Here is a 19,438-nt window from a genome sequence, read left to right as displayed (position 1 = left end):
AGCTCATTAATAGCAGAACCTTCCATGTAACGTCGACAGTGTGCAGAAAGAAAAGGACGGACACGGATCGGTCATTTCTGCTCTTTGTTGAACTAAAAACGGGATATTTATTATTTTTCTTCAAACTGGTGGATTGATGGATTAGTTCATGTGATTTTGGACGTTTGGATCCACGTTATCTTTGCTTTGGGATTATAATCTGACGGCTGAGCCTCGGTGTGAGTAAATCTGGAAGAACAATGAATCTGCAAGTGCTGTTGTTCATCTGTCTGCTCTCCGTGTACTCAGTGTGCGGGCAGGTCAGCTATTCAATCCCAGAGGAAATGTCCAAAGGCTCTTTAGTGGGAAACATAGCGCAGGATTTAGGACTAGAAATCAAACGTCTGATTTCAGGAAAAGCTAAAATCTACACGAGAAGCAGCGACGAGTACATGGAGCTGAACAGAGAGAGAGGCGTCCTGCTCGTCAAACAGAGGATAGACAGAGAGGCGCTGTGCACGGAGACTGCGCTTTGTGCGCTGCATTTTCAGATCATTTTAGAAAACCCGATGGAGTTTTACACAGTCACTGTTCAGATCACAGATATTAATGATAACGCACCGACATTTAAGAATAATGAAATGAGATTTAAAATCAGTGAATCAGCGACCATCGGGGTCAAATTTGAGCTGGAGCTAGCAGATGATCAGGATATAGGAAAGAATGGAGTTCAACACTATGAATTAAAACCAACTGATAACTTTGCTTTAAAATTACATAATAGTGCAGATGGAAACACAAATGTAGAGATGGTGCTGCAGAAGCCTTTAGACAGAGAGAAACAGGAGCAGATCTCTCTGGTGTTAACAGCCGTAGACGGAGGAGAGCCGCAGATGTCAGGAACAATGATGATCGCCATTACAGTCTTAGACGTCAATGATAACGCTCCTGTTTTTACACAGCAAACATACAAAGCTACAGTTACTGAGAATTCACCTAAAGGTACGATTGTAGCGACTGTGACAGCTTCAGATGCTGATCACGGATCTAACAGTAAAATCACTTATTCCATCAATAATGCTGTAAAAAATGCCAAAGATATGTTTGAGATAAACAAAGAAAATGGTCAGATATCTGTAATTGGAGACATTGACTTTGAAAAATCAATACAATTTCAATTAAATTTAGGTGCAATTGATGAAGGAGGACTGACAGACTCATGTAAATTATTCATTGAAGTACAAGATGTAAATGACAACACACCTGAAATTAATATAATGTCAAAGTCCACTGTGATTTCAGAAGATGCTAAAATAAACACAGTTGTGACAATGATAAATGTTGAGGATCAAGACTCAGGAGAAAATGGAAATATGAGATGTTTTATTAGTGAAAATATACCTTTTATACTGAAAGGCTCCTCCAATAATTTCTACAGTCTGGTAACAGACAGTGAGTTGGACAGAGAGCTGTCCTCTGAGTATAACATCACAGTGACCTGCTCTGATGAGGGAGTGCCCTCCCTCTCCAGCAGCGTCACTCTCACCTTACAGATCTCTGATGTTAATGACAACGCGCCTGTCTTTGAGAGGAGCTCATATGAGGCCTACATTGTAGAAAACAACACACCAGGCCTCTCTATATTCACAGTGAAAGCCACAGACGCTGACTGGAACCAGAATGCCCGTGTTTCTTACATACTGGAGGACTCCTCTGTTAACGGAGTGCCAGTCTCCTCATATGTGTCCGTCAGTGCTGACAGTGGAGTCATCCACGCAGTGCGCTCTTTGGACTACGAACACATCAAAGATTTCCACTTCAGAGTCAAAGCTCAGGATGGAGGTTCTCCTCCTCTCAGCAGCAACGTGACAGTGAAAATCCTGATCCAGGACCAGAATGACAACCCCCCTCAGGTGCTGTACCCAGTCCAGACTGGTGGCTCTGTGGTGGCTGAGATGGTTCCCCGTTCAGCAGATGTGGGCTATCTGGTGACTAAAGTGGTGGCTGTTGATGTGGACTCTGGACAGAATGCCTGGCTCTCGTATAAACTGCAGAAAGCCACAGACAGGGCGCTGTTTGAAGTGGGCTTACAGAATGGAGAGATCAGAACTATCCGCCAAGTGAGTGATAAAGATGCAGTGAAACAAAGACTGACTGTTATAGTGGAGGACAACGGGCAGCCCTCTCGTTCAGCTACAGTCATTGTGAACGTGGCGGTGGCCGACAGCTTCCCTGAAGTGCTGTCAGAGTTCACTGACTTCACACACGACAAGGAGTACAAGGACAACCTGACTTTTTACTTAGTGCTGGCTCTGGCTGTAGTCTCCTTCCTGTTCATCACCTGTTTAGTGGTGATCATCTCAGTGAAGATCTACAGATGGAGACAGTCTCGCATCCTGTATCAGTCCAAGCTGCCTGTGATCCCATATTATCCACCACGTTACTCAGACACTTTGGGGACAGGGACTCTCCCACACGTGTACAATTACGAGGTGTGCAGGACCACAGACTCCAGAAAGAGTGACTGTAAGTTCGGCAGAGCTGGTAGTCAGAACGTGCTGATAATGGAGCCCAGTTCAACAGGGACCATGCAGCGAATACAGAGTGACAGGAACATCCTGGATGAACCAGACTCTCCTCTGGAGGTTAGTTAAACAGTATTTTTGGACATATTTTAATGGTAATGATAACTTTGCAAGTACCTTTGCGGAGATGAATCAATATGACAAACGTTTTTGGGGCATCAGTGCTGATAAATGTCATGTAAAGAGGTTTCTTGCCTTATTGTCACAATAATATACAGCTAAACTATTGAAAAACTTCTCAAACCATAAGAATAATACTATCGTTGATTTTTTTCATTTATTCAAAGTTGTTCTTTAACATGTTTACATTCAAGTAATCTGTGTAAAATATCTGTACCTATTTATTTATTGCTGCTGTTAATATTTTATTTTTACTTTATTTGTTTATTTGGAGAAGACAGTGCACATTAATGAACACCACAATACTTTCTGTGAATGTGCCAGATTTAGCCATGAGCTACTTTTCATCCATAGTACTCATATATTTAAGACAATGACAATAACATATACAGACATGGACATAATATTGACATGATTTACAACAAACTGAAGCAATTTCTTATTGATATAAAGTATCTGAAGGTATGATTTAGCAGCAGTAGTGAAAATAAAGAGCCTGATTTGTTTAAATTTTTGGAAGTTAAATTTTGTAGTGTTAACTTTTCTATATATTTCTTGAAGGTAAGATTATAATCCAGTGTGATTCCCAAGTACTTGAACTGAGACACCAATTGAATACCTCTCCATATTAATCTTTAATATTGTTTGTTTTGTGATATTGTTCGTTTTGGGCCTTATTCTCCCGTCTGGACTAAAGCGCTTATTTACACACCTGCAGTTACGCGCCTTTCTCCTGCCCTTATTCTCCGGTCCAGGCTCCTGACACGCCCATCACGCAATAATCAACCAAAAGTGCGAAGTCTGTTAATGAAGGAGGTCTGAAGCTAAGAAGGCGGACTAGGCCATGATGTCATTTTTTTTGGGCAGTCTACTAATCACGTAACATGGAGTTTTCATAACGCTTGTAAATGTCATTGAAATTCGCGAAAGTTATAAAGCCCACATTTAATTTGAAAAGCTTTCGTTGACAAACAATGTCACCGATTGATTTGATCAGATTATTGATCAGATTATTGGAGGGATGAAGATTGGACACATTTTTCTATCTGAGCCACAGTTAAAATCTTTCTTTTTCCTCTTCTTATTAACAACAGATAAACAATTGGTATTTTTTGGAAAGCCTGATTTTAGTAACTTCTTACATTCGTGCATTCAGAAATAATCAGCGTGCATTTTTTGTCATCATCATCATCTGTAATTTTAACATTCAAAATTTTGAGAATGAAGCTTAGTCTACATTGCTGAAATTGCAGTTTGAAAAAACAAAAAATGTCACCATGGATTATTTAGAATCATAGCAAAACTTGTCAATAGTTTCTTATTGTTCGTTTTACAATAATTTTAATATCTTCAGGACCAAGGACAGCAATAAAACAGACGAGGGTTATGACTTGTGGATTTTTTATTTATTTAATTATTTTGACAAATAAACATGTGTATCATTGATCTACACTATTCTACTCTTCTAATGCTCTATTTAGTCATGTTATGATAAATTAAATGTACACTTGGATTTTTTTTTTTTTTTTTTTTGGTATTCTATGTGTTTAATAGCTTTTAACGTTGTTGTAGCATTATACATTTTTGATTTATATTTTTTTTCATTTTTACAAATCTTTTCACAGTATTTTTTATATGAACAAAGTAGCAATTAAAAATTAGGTCGCTGTTTTTATTTATTTAATTTTTATTCTTTTGATTGAATATTTTCAATAATTTGCTATATTTATGTACGTAGGACTCTTTTAAATATAATACAGGTTGACACTCAGTGGTTTTGCTGCAGTTTCATCATTTGGACTCGTAGGGACGCTGTTGACCTGAGTGTTGTGAAGTATGAGCTCATTAATAGCAGAACCTTCCATGTAACGTCGACAGTGTGCAGAAAGAAAAGGACGGACACGGATCGGTCATTTCTGCTCTTTGTTGAACTAAAAACTGGATATTTATTATTTTTCTTCAAACTGGTGGATTGATGGATTAGTTCATGTGATTTTGGACGTTTGGATCCACGTTATCTTTGCTTTGGGATTATAATCTGACGGCTGAGCCTCGGTGTGAGTAAATCTGGAAGAACAATGAATCTGCAAGTGCTGTTGTTCATCTGTCTGCTCTCCGTGTACTCAGTGTGCGGGCAGGTCAGCTATTCAATCCCAGAGGAAATGTCCAAAGGCTCTTTAGTGGGAAACATAGCGCAGGATTTAGGACTAGAAATCAAACGTCTGATTTCAGGAAAAGCTAAAATCTACACGAGAAGCAGCGACGAGTACATGGAGCTGAACAGAGAGAGAGGCGTCCTGCTCGTCAAACAGAGGATAGACAGAGAGGCGCTGTGCACGGAGACTGCGCTTTGTGCGCTGCATTTTCAGATCATTTTAGAAAGTCCGATTGAATTTTACACAGTCACTGTTCAGATCACAGATATTAATGATAACGTACCGACATTTGAGAAAAACGAGATACATTTTAAAATCAGTGAATCAGCAAATGTGGGAGCAAAATTTGAGCTGGAGCTAGCTGATGATCAGGATATAGGAAAAAATGGAGTTCAACATTATGAATTAAAACCGACTGATAACTTTGCTTTAAAATTACATAATAGTGCGGATGGAAACACAAATGTAGAGATGGTGCTGCAGAAGCCTTTAGACAGAGAGAAACAGGAGCAGATCTCTCTGGTGTTAACAGCCGTAGACGGAGGAGAGCCGCAGATGTCAGGAACAATGATGATCGCCATTACAGTCTTAGACGCAAATGATAACGCTCCTGTTTTTACACAGCAAACATACAAAGCTACAGTTACTGAGAATTCACCTAAAGGTACGATTGTAGCGACTGTGACAGCTTCAGATGCTGATCACGGATCTAACAGTAAAATCACTTATTCCATCAATAATGCTGTAAAAAATGCAAAAAATATGTTTGAGATAAACAAAGAAAATGGTCAGATATCTGTAATTGGAAACATTGACTTTGAAAAATCAATACAATTTCAATTAAATTTACGTGCATTTGATGAAGGAGGACTGACAGACTCTTGTAAATTAATAATTGAAGTACAAGATGTAAATGACAACACACCTGAAATTAATATAATGTCAAAGTCCACTGTGATTTCAGAAGATGCTAAAATAAACACAGTTGTTACAGTAATAAATGTTGAGGATCTAGACTCAGGGGAAAATGGAAATGTGAGATGTTTTATTAGTGAAAATATTCCTTTTGTGCTGAAAACAACATCCAATAATTTCTACAGCCTGGTAACAGACAGTGAGTTGGACAGAGAGCTGTCCTCTGAGTATAACATCACAGTGACCTGCTCTGATGAGGGAGTGCCCTCCCTCTCCAGCAGCGTCACTCTCACCTTACAGATCTCTGATGTTAATGACAACGCGCCTGTCTTTGAGAGGAGCTCATATGAGGCCTACATTGTAGAAAACAACACACCAGGCCTCTCTATATTCACAGTGAAAGCCACAGACGCTGACTGGAACCAGAATGCCCGTGTTTCTTACATACTGGAGGACTCCTCTGTTAACGGAGTGCCAGTCTCCTCATATGTGTCCGTCAGTGCTGACAGTGGAGTCGTCCACGCAGTGCGCTCTTTGGACTACGAACACATCAAAGATTTTAACTTCAGGGTCAAAGCTCAGGATGGAGGTTCTCCTCCTCTCAGCAGTAACGTGACAGTGAAAATCCTGATTCAGGACCAGAACGACAACCCCCCTCAGGTGCTGTACCCAGTCCAGACTGGTGGCTCTGTGGTGGCTGAGATGGTTCCCCGTTCAGCAGATGTGGGCTATCTGGTGACTAAAGTGGTGGCTGTTGATGTGGACTCTGGACAGAATGCCTGGCTCTCGTATAAACTGCAGAAAGCCACAGACAGGGCGCTGTTTGAAGTGGGCTTACAGAATGGAGAGATCAGAACTATCCGCCAAGTGAGTGATAAAGATGCAGTGAAACAAAGACTGACTGTTATAGTGGAGGACAACGGGCAGCCCTCTCGTTCAGCTACAGTCATTGTGAACGTGGCGGTGGCCGACAGCTTCCCTGAAGTGCTGTCAGAGTTCACTGACTTCACACACGACAAGGAGTACAAGGACAACCTGACTTTTTACTTAGTGCTGGCTCTGGCTGTAGTCTCCTTCCTGTTCATCACCTGTTTAGTGGTGATCATCTCAGTGAAGATCTACAGATGGAGACAGTCTCGCATCCTGTATCAGTCCAAGCTGCCTGTGATCCCATATTATCCACCACGTTACTCAGACACTTTGGGGACAGGGACTCTCCCACACGTGTACAATTACGAGGTGTGCAGGACCACAGACTCCAGAAAGAGTGACTGTAAGTTCGGCAGAGCTGGTAGTCAGAACGTGCTGATAATGGAGCCCAGTTCAACAGGGACCATACAGCGGATACAGAGTGACAGGAACATCCTGGATGAACCAGATTCTCCTCTGGAGGTTAGTTAAACAGTATTTTTGGACTTTCACTTGTTTTTTTGTTTCTAGTTTTTTGACAAAAAAGTCAGTTCTGCTTCGTTACAATATATGAGTCCAAAACTACACCTCTCCTACATATCTGAATGGTAAATTTAACTTTGCAAGTTTTTTTATGGTAAGATTAAATATGGCAAATGTTTTGGGGCATCAGTGCTGATAATTGTCATGTAACAAGGTTTCTTATCTTATTATACCAATAATATACAGCGAAAACTTCTCAAACTATGAGAATAATGCTATCGAATGAAAGTATGATTTAGCAGCAGTTGTGGAAATTACGAGCTTCATTTGTTTAAACTTTTGGAAGTAAATTGTTATAGTGTTTACAACCTTTTTATTATTAATAATTATGATCATAATAATTATACCAGCTTGGATATAGTGCTTTTTTTTAGGAGAGTCGTACAGAAACAATTATTTGTTCACACTAGTCACTCACATCAGTCATACCGGTGGTGATAAGCTACACTGTAGCCATATGCTTCCCTGGGGCATACTGACAGAACCGTTGCTGCCATTTTGCGTCTAAGGCCCCTCTGACCACCACTAACATTCATGCACAATTCAACGAGGCATAGTGGGTAAAGTGCCTTGCCCACGGACACAACACCAATGACTTGGCTAAAGCGAGATTTGAACCCCAACCCTTCGGTTATTGGACGACCCACTCTACCATTGAGCCACGGTCTTGAAAGTGACATCAGAGTCCAGTATGATACCCAATAACTTGAACTGAAACACCAATTCAAATGCCTCATTTACAGAAATTTTAACATTGTTTTGTGATAGTTGTCTTTTTTTGATTGTAATGCTTGTGTCTTTTTAGTATTTAGATAGTTGTCTTTAAGTCTTTATAATGTTTGATTTTTAAATTATTTTCAAGAGATGATTATAAAACTTAATTACGATGATTTTAACAAAAAATAGTATAGTGCCACTTTATTGGGTTCATGTATAGTATTGTGTTATATAAGCTGAGGAAGCCTATAAAATGGTAAATAAAGCTAAAAAATGAAAATGGAAATAGAAATGTAATTTATATCTTTAAAATTAAAAACTTCCTTATCGTCTAATAAATATAGTGAAGTCATGCCATTGGTGATTGTATTTGAACTGTCATAACTTAAATAAAAGCACACTACGGTAATAATTATCACATTTTTATCCTGTGATTGAGCATAATAGTGTGTGCAGATTACAATTCAACGACTGGTAAGATTTTTGAAGGAGTTTCTTACTTCAGTTGTGTTTTTAAGTTGGACTTTGTTGTGGAAGTGTGGTGGTATTGTCGAACTGCTTGTGGTAAAAAATGTGGTTCAAATATCCATATGCTGTCTCTGAGGTGGAATTTTGAGCCCGTTTTTTTTTTTTTTCTGATATTTTTGTTTTTTCATTTTTGAACTTACTCCCTGATTGTTCACTATTTTCCTGCTGGTGAAAACAATTCAGAAGTTTTCTAGTTGAAATACAGCTTCAATTCTGATAAAGCTGGCAGCTCTGACTTTATTATCAATGTTTTTACTGCTGACATAAGACTAGGCCTGATTCTCAAAAAAAGTGCTGGAACTATAGCGGTTAGCGGCAAATTGTGGTAAAAGCAGGTAACATGATAGTTTTAGAATATTTGTATATGCTGATTCTCAATATAATTGTTCCGAAGCTGAATTTCAAGTCCTTCATGCTCACATTCACAGTTTAAAACTACTTATGGACATGAATATCTTAGAGTTAATGTTATGCTCGTGCCAACAACTGTTTAGAACTTAATCGTGCAAATGTCAGAAAACTCTATGATGTAAAGCATCATGTGTAGGTGTAAAAAACGGAGCGATATCACTAAACAACTTGTCTGCATGAAAACAAATGAATGATTTGATTCACAAGTATTGCTAATATCAACGTTTATCTTTACACAATATGTTGCATTGGTGGGTTTACTTGCTCCACAGAGTTGTTTTCTAATGTAATGTAACGGACATTAATGACATCCCAAATTGATTTGACTAAAATCTGATCAAATAAACCAACATTATCACACATCGAATATTAACAGTTTTTTTTGTAAAAAGCTGAAGGTTGAGTGACTCCTAAATTCAGTATTTTCGCAAAATAATCCATGAAATATGTCTTAGAAATAACTATGAAAATAAACTTTATGAGTCCCACAAATGGGAAATTTGCAAAATTTAAGCAACAGATAAAAAAGAAGATATATATATATATATATATATATATACCTGGGCTTGTACACAGCACAGATAGAAAGAGGGAAGACATGTGGCAAGAAAGGACATTGCACAACAAAAACAATAAAATAAAGAATATATACATATACACACTAAAATGTCTGACTGTTGTCTGTGGATTGGTTACAAAAAATATGGAATATGGAAAAATTCTAAAGAAGGACAGTGTTTGACTGTACTTTAAGATTAACATTAAATACTTGTATGATGTTAATTGTACTGTGTGATTGTGTAAATAAAAACAAGTAAAAAACAAAAATATATCTCGATAGGCAATATAGTCATTTACTATATATTTAAATAGAAAGTCTGATATATCTTGACTCTCAATATATTGCCCAGCTCTAGCTCAGGTTACAGTTTGGGTACATTGATATTCTGAATCAGCAAACCCTATTTGACCAAATAAGCTTGGTTCCCTTACCCCAAAATACTTTTCATATTCATATTTTTGAGAATAAGACCTATATTGCAGGTAATGAAGAGTTTGAAAAAACAAAATATATCTTTCACCATGGATTATTTAGAATCAGAGCAACACTTGTTTCTAGTTTCTTATTGTTCGTTTAAAACTAATTTTAATATATTCAGAACCAAGGACAGCAACAAAACAGACGAGGGTTGGGATATATGGATTTGATTTTTTTATTTGCCAAATAAACATGTGTATCATTCATCTACACTATTTACTCCTCTTATGCCTATTTTTATTTCTGTTATGATAGATTAAATATATACTTATCTATTTTTTTGGTTAGTTTATGTGTTGTATAGCTTTTAAAGTTGTTGCAGCCTTATACATTTTCCATTTATCATTCTTTTTATTTTTACAAATCTTTTCACAGGATGTATATATTTTTTAAATATATACATATATATACAAAATAGCAATTAACTATGAAATTGCTATTTTTAAATAATTTTGACTAAATACTTTCAATAATTTTCTTTATTTATGTACGTAGGACTCTTTTAAATATAATACAGGTTGACACTCAGTGGTTTTGCTGCAGTTTCATCATTTGGACTCGTAGGGACGCTGTTGACCTGAGTGTTGTGAAGTATGAGCTCATTAATAGCAGAACCTTCCATGTAACGTCGACAGTGTGCAGAAAGAAAAGGACGGACACGGATCGGTCATTTCTGCTCTTTGTTGAACTAAAAACTGGATATTTATTATTTTTCTTCAAACTGGTGGATTGATGGATTAGTTCATGTGATTTTGGACGTTTGGATCCACGTTATCTTTGCTTTGGGATTATAATCTGACGGCTGAGCCTCGGTGTGAGTAAATCTGGAAGAACAATGAATCTGCAACTGCTGTTGTTCATCTGTCTGCTCTCCGTGTACTCAGTGTGCGGGCAGGTCAGCTATTCAATCCCAGAGGAAATGTCCAAAGGCTCTTTAGTGGGAAACATAGCGCAGGATTTAGGACTAGAAATCAAACGTCTGATTTCAGGAAAAGCTAAAATCTACACGAGAAGCAGCGACGAGTACATGGAGCTGAACAGAGAGAGAGGCGTCCTGCTCGTCAAACAGAGGATAGACAGAGAGGCGCTGTGCACGGAGACTGCGCTTTGTGCGCTGCATTTTCAGATCATTTTAGAAAACCCGATGGAGTTTTACACAGTCACTGTTCAGATCACAGATATTAATGATAACGCACCGACATTTAAAAATAATGAGATACATTTTAAAATCAGTGAATCAGCGACCATTGGGGCAAAATTTAACCTGGAGAGAGCATTAGACAATGATTCAGGAAAAAATAGGGTTGAAAATTACGTTTTAAATTCGACGGATCATTTTGCACTTAAAATGCACAATAACGCAGACGGTCATAAAAATGTAGAGATGGTGCTGCAGAAGCCTTTAGACAGAGAGAAACAGGAGCAGATCTCTCTGGTGTTAACAGCCGTAGACGGAGGAGAGCCGCAGATGTCAGGAACAATGATGATCGCCATTACAGTCTTAGACGTCAATGATAACGCTCCTGTTTTTACACAGCAAACATACAAAGCTACAGTTACTGAGAATTCACCTAAAGGTACGATTGTAGCGACTGTGACAGCTTCAGATGCTGATCACGGATCTAACAGTAAAATCACTTATTTTATCACTAATGCATTGGAAAGTGTCAGGAATGTTTTTGAGATAAATAAAGAAAATGGTCAGATATCTGTAATTGGAAACATTGACTTTGAAAAATCAAAACAGTTTGAATTAAATTTACATGCAATTGATGAAGGAGGACTCACAGATACTTGTAAATTATTAATTGAAGTACAAGATGTAAATGACAACACACCTGAAATTAATATAATGTCAAAGTCCACTGTGATTTCAGAAGATGCTAAAATAAACACAGTTGTTACAATGATAAATGTTGAGGATCAAGACTCAGAAGAAAATGGAAATATGAAATGTTTTATTAGTGAAAATATACCTTTTATACTGAAAGGCTCCTCTAATAATTTCTACAGTCTGGTAACAGACAGTGAGTTGGACAGAGAGCTGTCCTCTGAGTATAACATCACAGTGACCTGCTCTGATGAGGGATTGCCCTCCCTCTCCAGCAGCGTCACTCTCACCTTACAGATCTCTGATGTTAATGACAACGCGCCTGTCTTTGAGAGGAGCTCATATGAGGCCTACATTGTAGAAAACAACACACCAGGCCTCTCTATATTCACAGTGAAAGCCACAGACGCTGACTGGAACCAGAATGCCCGTGTTTCTTACATACTGGAGGACTCCTCTGTTAACGGAGTGCCAGTCTCCTCATATGTGTCCGTCAGTGCTGACAGTGGAGTCATCCACGCAGTGCGCTCTTTGGACTACGAGCACATCAAAGATTTCCACTTCAGGGTCAAAGCTCAGGATGGAGGTTCTCCTCCTCTCAGCAGCAACGTGACAGTGAAAATCCTGATCCAGGACCAGAACGACAACCCCCCTCAGGTGCTGTACCCAGTCCAGACTGGTGGCTCTGTGGTGGCTGAGATGGTTCCCCGTTCAGCAGATGTGGGCTATCTGGTGACTAAAGTGGTGGCTGTTGATGTGGACTCTGGACAGAATGCCTGGCTCTCGTATAAACTGCAGAAAGCCACAGACAGGGCGCTGTTTGAAGTGGGCTTACAGAATGGAGAGATCAGAACTATCCGCCAAGTTAGTGATAAAGATGCAGTGAAACAAAGACTGACTGTTATAGTGGAGGACAACGGGCAGCCCTCTCGTTCAGCTACAGTCATTGTGAACGTGGCGGTGGCCGACAGCTTCCCTGAAGTGCTGTCAGAGTTCACTGACTTCACACACGACAAGGAGTACAAGGACAACCTGACTTTTTACTTAGTGCTGGCTCTGGCTGTAGTCTCCTTCCTGTTCATCACCTGTTTAGTGGTGATCATCTCAGTGAAGATCTACAGATGGAGACAGTCTCGCATCCTGTATCAGTCCAAGCTGCCTGTGATCCCATATTATCCACCACGTTACTCAGACACTTTGGGGACAGGGACTCTCCCACACGTGTACAATTACGAGGTGTGCAGGACCACAGACTCCAGAAAGAGTGACTGTAAGTTCGGCAGAGCTGGTAGTCAGAACGTGCTGATAATGGAGCCCAGTTCAACAGGGACCATGCAGCGGATACAGAGTGACAGGAACATCCTGGATGAACCAGACTCTCCTCTGGAGGTTAGTTAAACAGTATTTTTGGACTTTCACTTGTTTTTTTGTTTCTAGTTTTTTGACAAAAAAGTCAGTTCTGCTTCTTTACAATATATGAGTCCAAAACTACACCTCTCCTACATATCTAAATGGTAAATTGAACTTTGCAAGTTTTTTGATGGTAAGATTAAATATGGCAAATGTTTTGGGGCATCAGTGCTGATAATTGTCATGTAACAAGGTTACTTATCTTATTATACCAATAATATACAGCGAAAACTTCTCAAACTATGAGAATAATGCTATCGAATGAAAGTATGATTTAGCAGCAGTAGTAGAAATAAAGAGCTTCATTTGTTTAAACTTTTGGAAGTAAATTGTTATAGTGTTCACAACCTTTTTATTATTATTATTATTAAATATTAATTATGATAATAATAATAATTATACCAGCTTGGATATAGTGCTTTTTTTTAGGAGAGTCGTACAGAAACCATTATTTGTTCACACTAGTCACTCACATCAGTCATACCGGTGGTGATAAGCTACACTGTAGCCATATGCTTTCCTGGGGCATACTGACAAAACCGTTGCTGCCATTTTGCGTCTAAGGCCCCTCTGACCACCACTAACATTCATGCACAATTCAATGAGGCAAAGAGGGTAAAGTGCCTTGCCCACGGACACAACACCAATGACTTGGCTAAAGCGAGATTTGAACCCCCAACCGTTCGGTTATTGGACGACCCACTCTACCATTGAGCCACGGTCTTGAAAGTGACATCAGAGTCCAGTATGATACCCAATAACTTGAACTGAAACACCAATTCAAATGCCTCATTTACAGAAATTTTAACATTGTTTTGTGATATTTGTCTTTTTTTGATTGTAATGCTTGTGTCTTTTTAGTATTTAGATAGTTGTCTTTAAGTCTTTATAATGTTTGATTTTTAAATTATATTCAAGACATGATTATAAAACTTAATTACGATGATTTTAACAAAAAATAGCAATGTGCTACTTTATTGGGTTCATGTATAGTATTGTGTTATATAAGCTGAGGAAGCCTATAAAATGGTAAATAAAGCTAAAGAATGAAAATGGAAATAGAAATGTAATTTATATCTTTAAAATTAAAAACTTCCTTATCGTCTAATAAATATAGTGAAGTCATGCCATTGGTGATTGTATTTGAACTGTCATAACTTAAATAAAAGCACACTACGGTAATAATTAGCACATTTTTATTCACTGTGATTGAGCATAATAGTGTGTGCAGATTACAATTCAACGACTGGTAAGATTTTTGAAGGTGTTTCTTACTTCAGTTGTGTTTTTAAGTTGGACTTTGTTGTGGAAGTGTGGTGGTATTGTCGAACTGCTTGTGGTACAAAAAATGTGTTTCAAATATCCATATGCTGTCTCTGAGGTGGAAATTTTTTTTTTTTCTGGTATTTTTGTTTTTTCATTTTTGAACTTAATCCCTGATTGTTCACTATTTTCCTGCTGGTGAAAACAATTCAGAAGTTTTCTAGTTGAAATACAGCTTCAATTCTGATAAAGCTGGCAGCTCTGACTTTATTATCAATGTTTTTACTGCTGACATAAGACTAGGCTTGATTCTCAAAAAAAGTGCTGGAACTATAGCGGTTAGCGGCAAATTGTGGTAAAAGCAGGTAACATGATAGTTTTAGAATATTTTTATATGCTGATTCTTAATATAATTGTTCCGAAGCTGAATTTCAAGTCCTTCATGCTCACATTCACAGTTTAAAACTACTTATGGACATGAATATCTTAGAGATAATTTTATGCTCGTGCCAACAACTGTTTAGAACTTAATCGTGCAAATGTCATAAAACTCTATGATGTAAAGCATCATGTGCAGGTGTAAAAAACGGAGCGATATCACTAAACAACTTGTCTGCATGAAAACAAATGAATGATTTGATTCACAAGTATTGCTAATATCAGCGTTTATCTTTACACAATATGTTGCATTGGTGGGTTTACTTGCTCCACAGAGTTGTTTTCTAATGTAATGTAACGGACATTAATGACATCCCAAATTGATTTGACTAAAATATGATCAAATAAACCAACATTATCACACATCGAATATTAACAGTTTTTTTTGTAAAAAGCTGAAGGTTGAGCGACTCCTAAATTCAGTATTTTTCCATTGTATATATATATATATATATATATATATATATATATATATATATATATATATATATACCTGGGCCTGTACACAGCACAGATAGAAAGAGGGAAGACATGTGGCAAGAAAGGACATTGCTCAACAAAAACAATAAAATAAAGAATATATACATATACACACTAAAATTTCTGACTGTTGTCTGTGGATTGGTTACAAAAAATATGGAATATGGAAAAATTCTAAAGAAGGTCAGTGTTTGACTGTACTTTAAGATTAATATTAAATACTTGTATGATGTTAATTGTACTGTGTGATTGTGTAAATAAAAACAAGTAAAAAACAAAAATATATCTCGATAGGCAATATGGTCATTTACTATATATTTAAATAGAAAGTCTGATATATCTTGAATCTCGATATATTGCCCATCTCTAGCTCAAGTTACAGTTTGGGTACATTAATATTCTGAATCAACAAACCCTATTTGACTAAATAAGCTTGGTTCCCTTACCCCAAAATACTTTTCATATTCATATTTTTGAGAATAAGACCTATATTGCATGTATTGAAGAGTTTGAAAAAACAAAATATATATTTCACCATGGATTATTTAGAATCAGAGCAACACTTGTTACTAGTTTCTTATTGTTCGTTTTACAATATAGAGTATATATTCAGGACCAAGGACAGCAACAAAACAGACGAGGGTTGGGAAATATGGATTTGATTTTTTATTTGCCAAATAAACATGTGTATCATTCATCTACACTATTTACTCCTCTTATGCCTCTTTTTATTTCTGTTATGCTAGATTAAATATATACTTATCTATTTTTTTGGTTAGTTTATGTGTTGTATAGCTTTTAAAGCTGTTGCAGCCTTATACATTTTTCATTTATCATTTTTTTTATTTTTACAAATCTTTTCACAGTATGTATAGTTTTTTTTAAATATATACATATATATACAAAATAGCAATTAACTATGAAATGGCTATTTTTTTTTAATAATTTTGACTGAATACTTTCAATAATTTGCTATATATTGTACGTAGGACTCATTTAAAATATAATACAGGTTGACACTCAGTGGTTTTGCTGCAGTTTCATCATTTGGACTCGTAGGGACGCTGTTGACCTGAGTGTTGTGAAGTATGAGCTCATTAATAGCAGAACCTTCCATGTAACGTCGACAGTGTGCAGAAAGAAAAGGACGGACACGGATCGGTCATTTCTGCTCTTTGTTGAACTAAAAACTGGATATTTATTATTTTTCTTCAAACTGGTGGATTAATGGATTAGTTCATGTGATTTTGGACGTTTGGATCCACGTTACCTTTGCTTTGGGATTATAATCTGACGGCTGAGCCTCGGTGTGAGTAAATCTGGAAGAACAATGAATCTGCAAGTGCTGTTGTTCATCTGTCTGCTCTCCGTGTACTCAGTGTGCGGGCAGGTCAGCTATTCAATCCCAGAGGAAATGTCCAAAGGCTCTTTAGTGGGAAACATAGCGCAGGATTTAGGACTAGAAATCAAACGTCTGATTTCAGGAAAAGCTAAAATCTACACGAGAAGCAGCGACGAGTACATGGAGCTGAACAGAGAGAGAGGCGTCCTGCTCGTCAAACAGAGGATAGACAGAGAGGCGCTGTGCACGGAGACTGCGCTTTGTGCGCTGCATTTTCAGATCATTTTAGAAAACCCGATTGAATTTTACACAGTTACTGTTCAGATCACAGATATTAATGATTACACACCGACTTTTAAGAATAATGAAATGAGATTTAAAATCAGTGAATCAGCAACCATCGGGGTCAAATTTGAGCTGGAAAGAGCAGATGATCAGGATATAGGAAAAAATGGAGTTCAACACTATGAATTAAAACCAACTGATAACTTTGCTTTAAAATTACATAATAGTGCAGATGGAAACACGAATGTAGAGATGGTGCTGCAGAAGCCTTTAGACAGAGAGAAACAGGAGCAGATCTCTCTGGTGTTAACAGCCGTAGACGGAGGAGAGCCGCAGATGTCAGGAACAATGATGATCGCCATTACAGTCTTAGACGCAAATGATAACGCTCCTGTTTTTACACAGCAAACATACAAAGCTACAGTTACTGAGAATTCACCTAAAGGTACGATTGTAGCGACTGTGACAGCTTCAGATGCTGATCACGGATCTAACAGTAAAATCACTTATTCTATCACTAATGCTGTAAAAAATGCCAAAGATATGTTTGAGATAAACAAAGAAAATGGTCAGATATCTGTAATTGGAAACATTGACTTTGAAAAATCAAAACAGTTTCAATTAAATTTACGTGCAATTGATGAAGGAGGACTCACTGATTCATGTAAATTATTCATTGAAGTACAAGATGTAAATGACAACACACCTGAAATTAATATAATGTCAAAGTCCACTGTGATTTCAGAAGATGCTAAAATAAACACAGTTGTTACAGTAATAAATGTTGAGGATCTAGACTCAGGGGAAAATGGAAATATGAAATGTTTTATTAGTGAAAATATACCTTTTGTGCTGAAAACAACATCCAATAATTTCTACAGCCTGGTAACAGACAGTGAGTTGGACAGAGAGCTGTCCTCTGAGTATAACATCACAGTGACCTGCTCTGATGAGGGAGTGCCCTCCCTCTCCAGCAGCATCACTCTCACCTTACAGATCTCTGATGTTAATGACAACGCGCCTGTCTTTGAGAGGAGCTCATATGAGGCCTACATTGTAGAAAACAACACACCAGGCCTCTCTATATTCACAGTGAAAGCCACAGACACTGACTGGAACCAGAATGCCCGTGTTTCTTACATACTGGAGGACTCCTCTGTTAACGGAGTGCCAGTCTCCTCATATGTGTCCGTCAGTGCTGACAGTGGAGTCATCCACGCAGTGCGCTCTTTGGACTACGAGCACATCAAAGATTTCCACTTCAGGGTCAAAGCTCAGGATGGAGGTTCTCCTCCTCTCAGCAGCAACGTGACAGTGAAAATCCTGATCCAGGACCAGAACGACAACCCCCCTCAGGTGCTGTACCCAGTCCAGACTGGTGGCTCTGTGGTGGCTGAGATGGTTCCCCGTTCAGCAGATGTGGGCTATCTGGTGACTAAAGTGGTGGCTGTTGATGTGGACTCTGGACAGAATGCCTGGCTCTCGTATAAACTGCAGAAAGCCACAGACAGGGCGCTGTTTGAAGTGGGCTTACAGAATGGAGAGATCAGAACTATCCGCCAAGTGAGTGATAAAGATGCAGTGAAACAAAGACTGACTGTTATAGTGGAGGACAACGGGCAGCCCTCTCGTTCAGCTACAGTCATTGTGAACGTGGCGGTGGCCGACAGCTTCCCTGAAGTGCTGTCAGAGTTCACTGACTTCACACATGACAAGGAATACAAGGACAACCTGACTTTTTACTTAGTGCTGGCTCTGGCTGTAGTCTCCTTCCTGTTCATCACCTGTTTAGTGGTGATCATCTCAGTGAAGATCTACAGATGGAGACAGTCTCGCATCCTGTATCAGTCCAAGCTGCCTGTGATCCCATATTATCCACCACGTTACTCAGACACTTTGGGGACAGGGACTCTCCCACACGTGTACAATTACGAGGTGTGCAGGACCACAGACTCCAGAAAGAGTGACTGTAAGTTCGGCAGAGCTGGTAGTCAGAACGTGCTGATAATGGAGCCCAGTTCAACAGGGACCATGCAGCGGATACAGAGTGACAGGAACATCCTGGATGAACCAGATTCTCCTCTGGAGGTTAGTTAAACAGTAGTTTTTGAACTTTCAGTTGTTTTTTTTTTTTTTTGTTTCTAGTTTTTTGACAGAAAGTCAGTTCTACTTATTTTCGGTATATGAGTCTTTTTAGAATTGCGCACAAGATAGTTGTCTTAAATTTTTAATACGTATGCTTTTTATATTATTTTCAAGAGGTGATTATAAAACTGAAATATGATGATTTTAACAAAAAATTGTAATGTGCCACTTCACTGGGTAAATGTATAGTTTTCTCTTATATAAGCTGAGTAAGCGTCTTCAATGGTAAATAAAGCTAAAGAATGAAAATAGAAATAGAAACTTAATTTACATCTTTAAATTTAAAATCCTCCTTAATTGCAACGTCTAATAAATATAGTGAAGTTGTGCCATTGGTGATTG

The 19,438-nt window shown here is 38.1% G+C and overlaps 5 protein-coding genes across 10 annotated transcripts in view; all 5 read left to right on the top strand.

The window, feature by feature from the left end:
* Positions 1–19,438, top strand: part of LOC114471230 (protocadherin gamma-C5-like) — a 252,429-nt gene that overhangs the window by 118,121 nt on the left and 114,870 nt on the right. The gene's annotated exons all lie outside the window — the stretch shown is intronic.
* Positions 204–2,633, top strand: LOC114471477 (protocadherin beta-16-like). Its single transcript, XM_028460315.1, has one exon. It carries the CDS (start codon positions 240–242, stop codon positions 2,631–2,633), a length of 2,394 nt encoding a protein of 797 aa, XP_028316116.1. The 5' UTR covers positions 204–239.
* Positions 4,487–7,156, top strand: LOC114471241 (protocadherin beta-16-like). The gene has a single exon (XM_028459919.1). The coding sequence runs from the start codon at positions 4,763–4,765 to the stop codon at positions 7,154–7,156; it is 2,394 nt and encodes a 797-aa protein (XP_028315720.1). The 5' UTR covers positions 4,487–4,762.
* On the top strand, positions 10,460–13,131 carry LOC114471237 (protocadherin beta-16-like). The gene has a single exon (XM_028459915.1). The coding sequence runs from the start codon at positions 10,738–10,740 to the stop codon at positions 13,129–13,131; it is 2,394 nt and encodes a 797-aa protein (XP_028315716.1). The 5' UTR covers positions 10,460–10,737.
* LOC114471243 (protocadherin beta-16-like) lies at positions 16,601–19,048 on the top strand. The gene has a single exon (XM_028459922.1). It carries the CDS (start codon positions 16,655–16,657, stop codon positions 19,046–19,048), a length of 2,394 nt encoding a protein of 797 aa, XP_028315723.1. The 5' UTR covers positions 16,601–16,654.

Source organism: Gouania willdenowi, chromosome 10 (assembly GCF_900634775.1).
Source record: "Gouania willdenowi chromosome 10, fGouWil2.1, whole genome shotgun sequence".
Taxonomy (NCBI): domain Eukaryota; kingdom Metazoa; phylum Chordata; class Actinopteri; order Blenniiformes; family Gobiesocidae; genus Gouania; species Gouania willdenowi.
The sequence above is the reverse complement of the archived record's forward strand: the minus strand, read 5'-3'. Positions and strand labels throughout refer to the sequence as shown.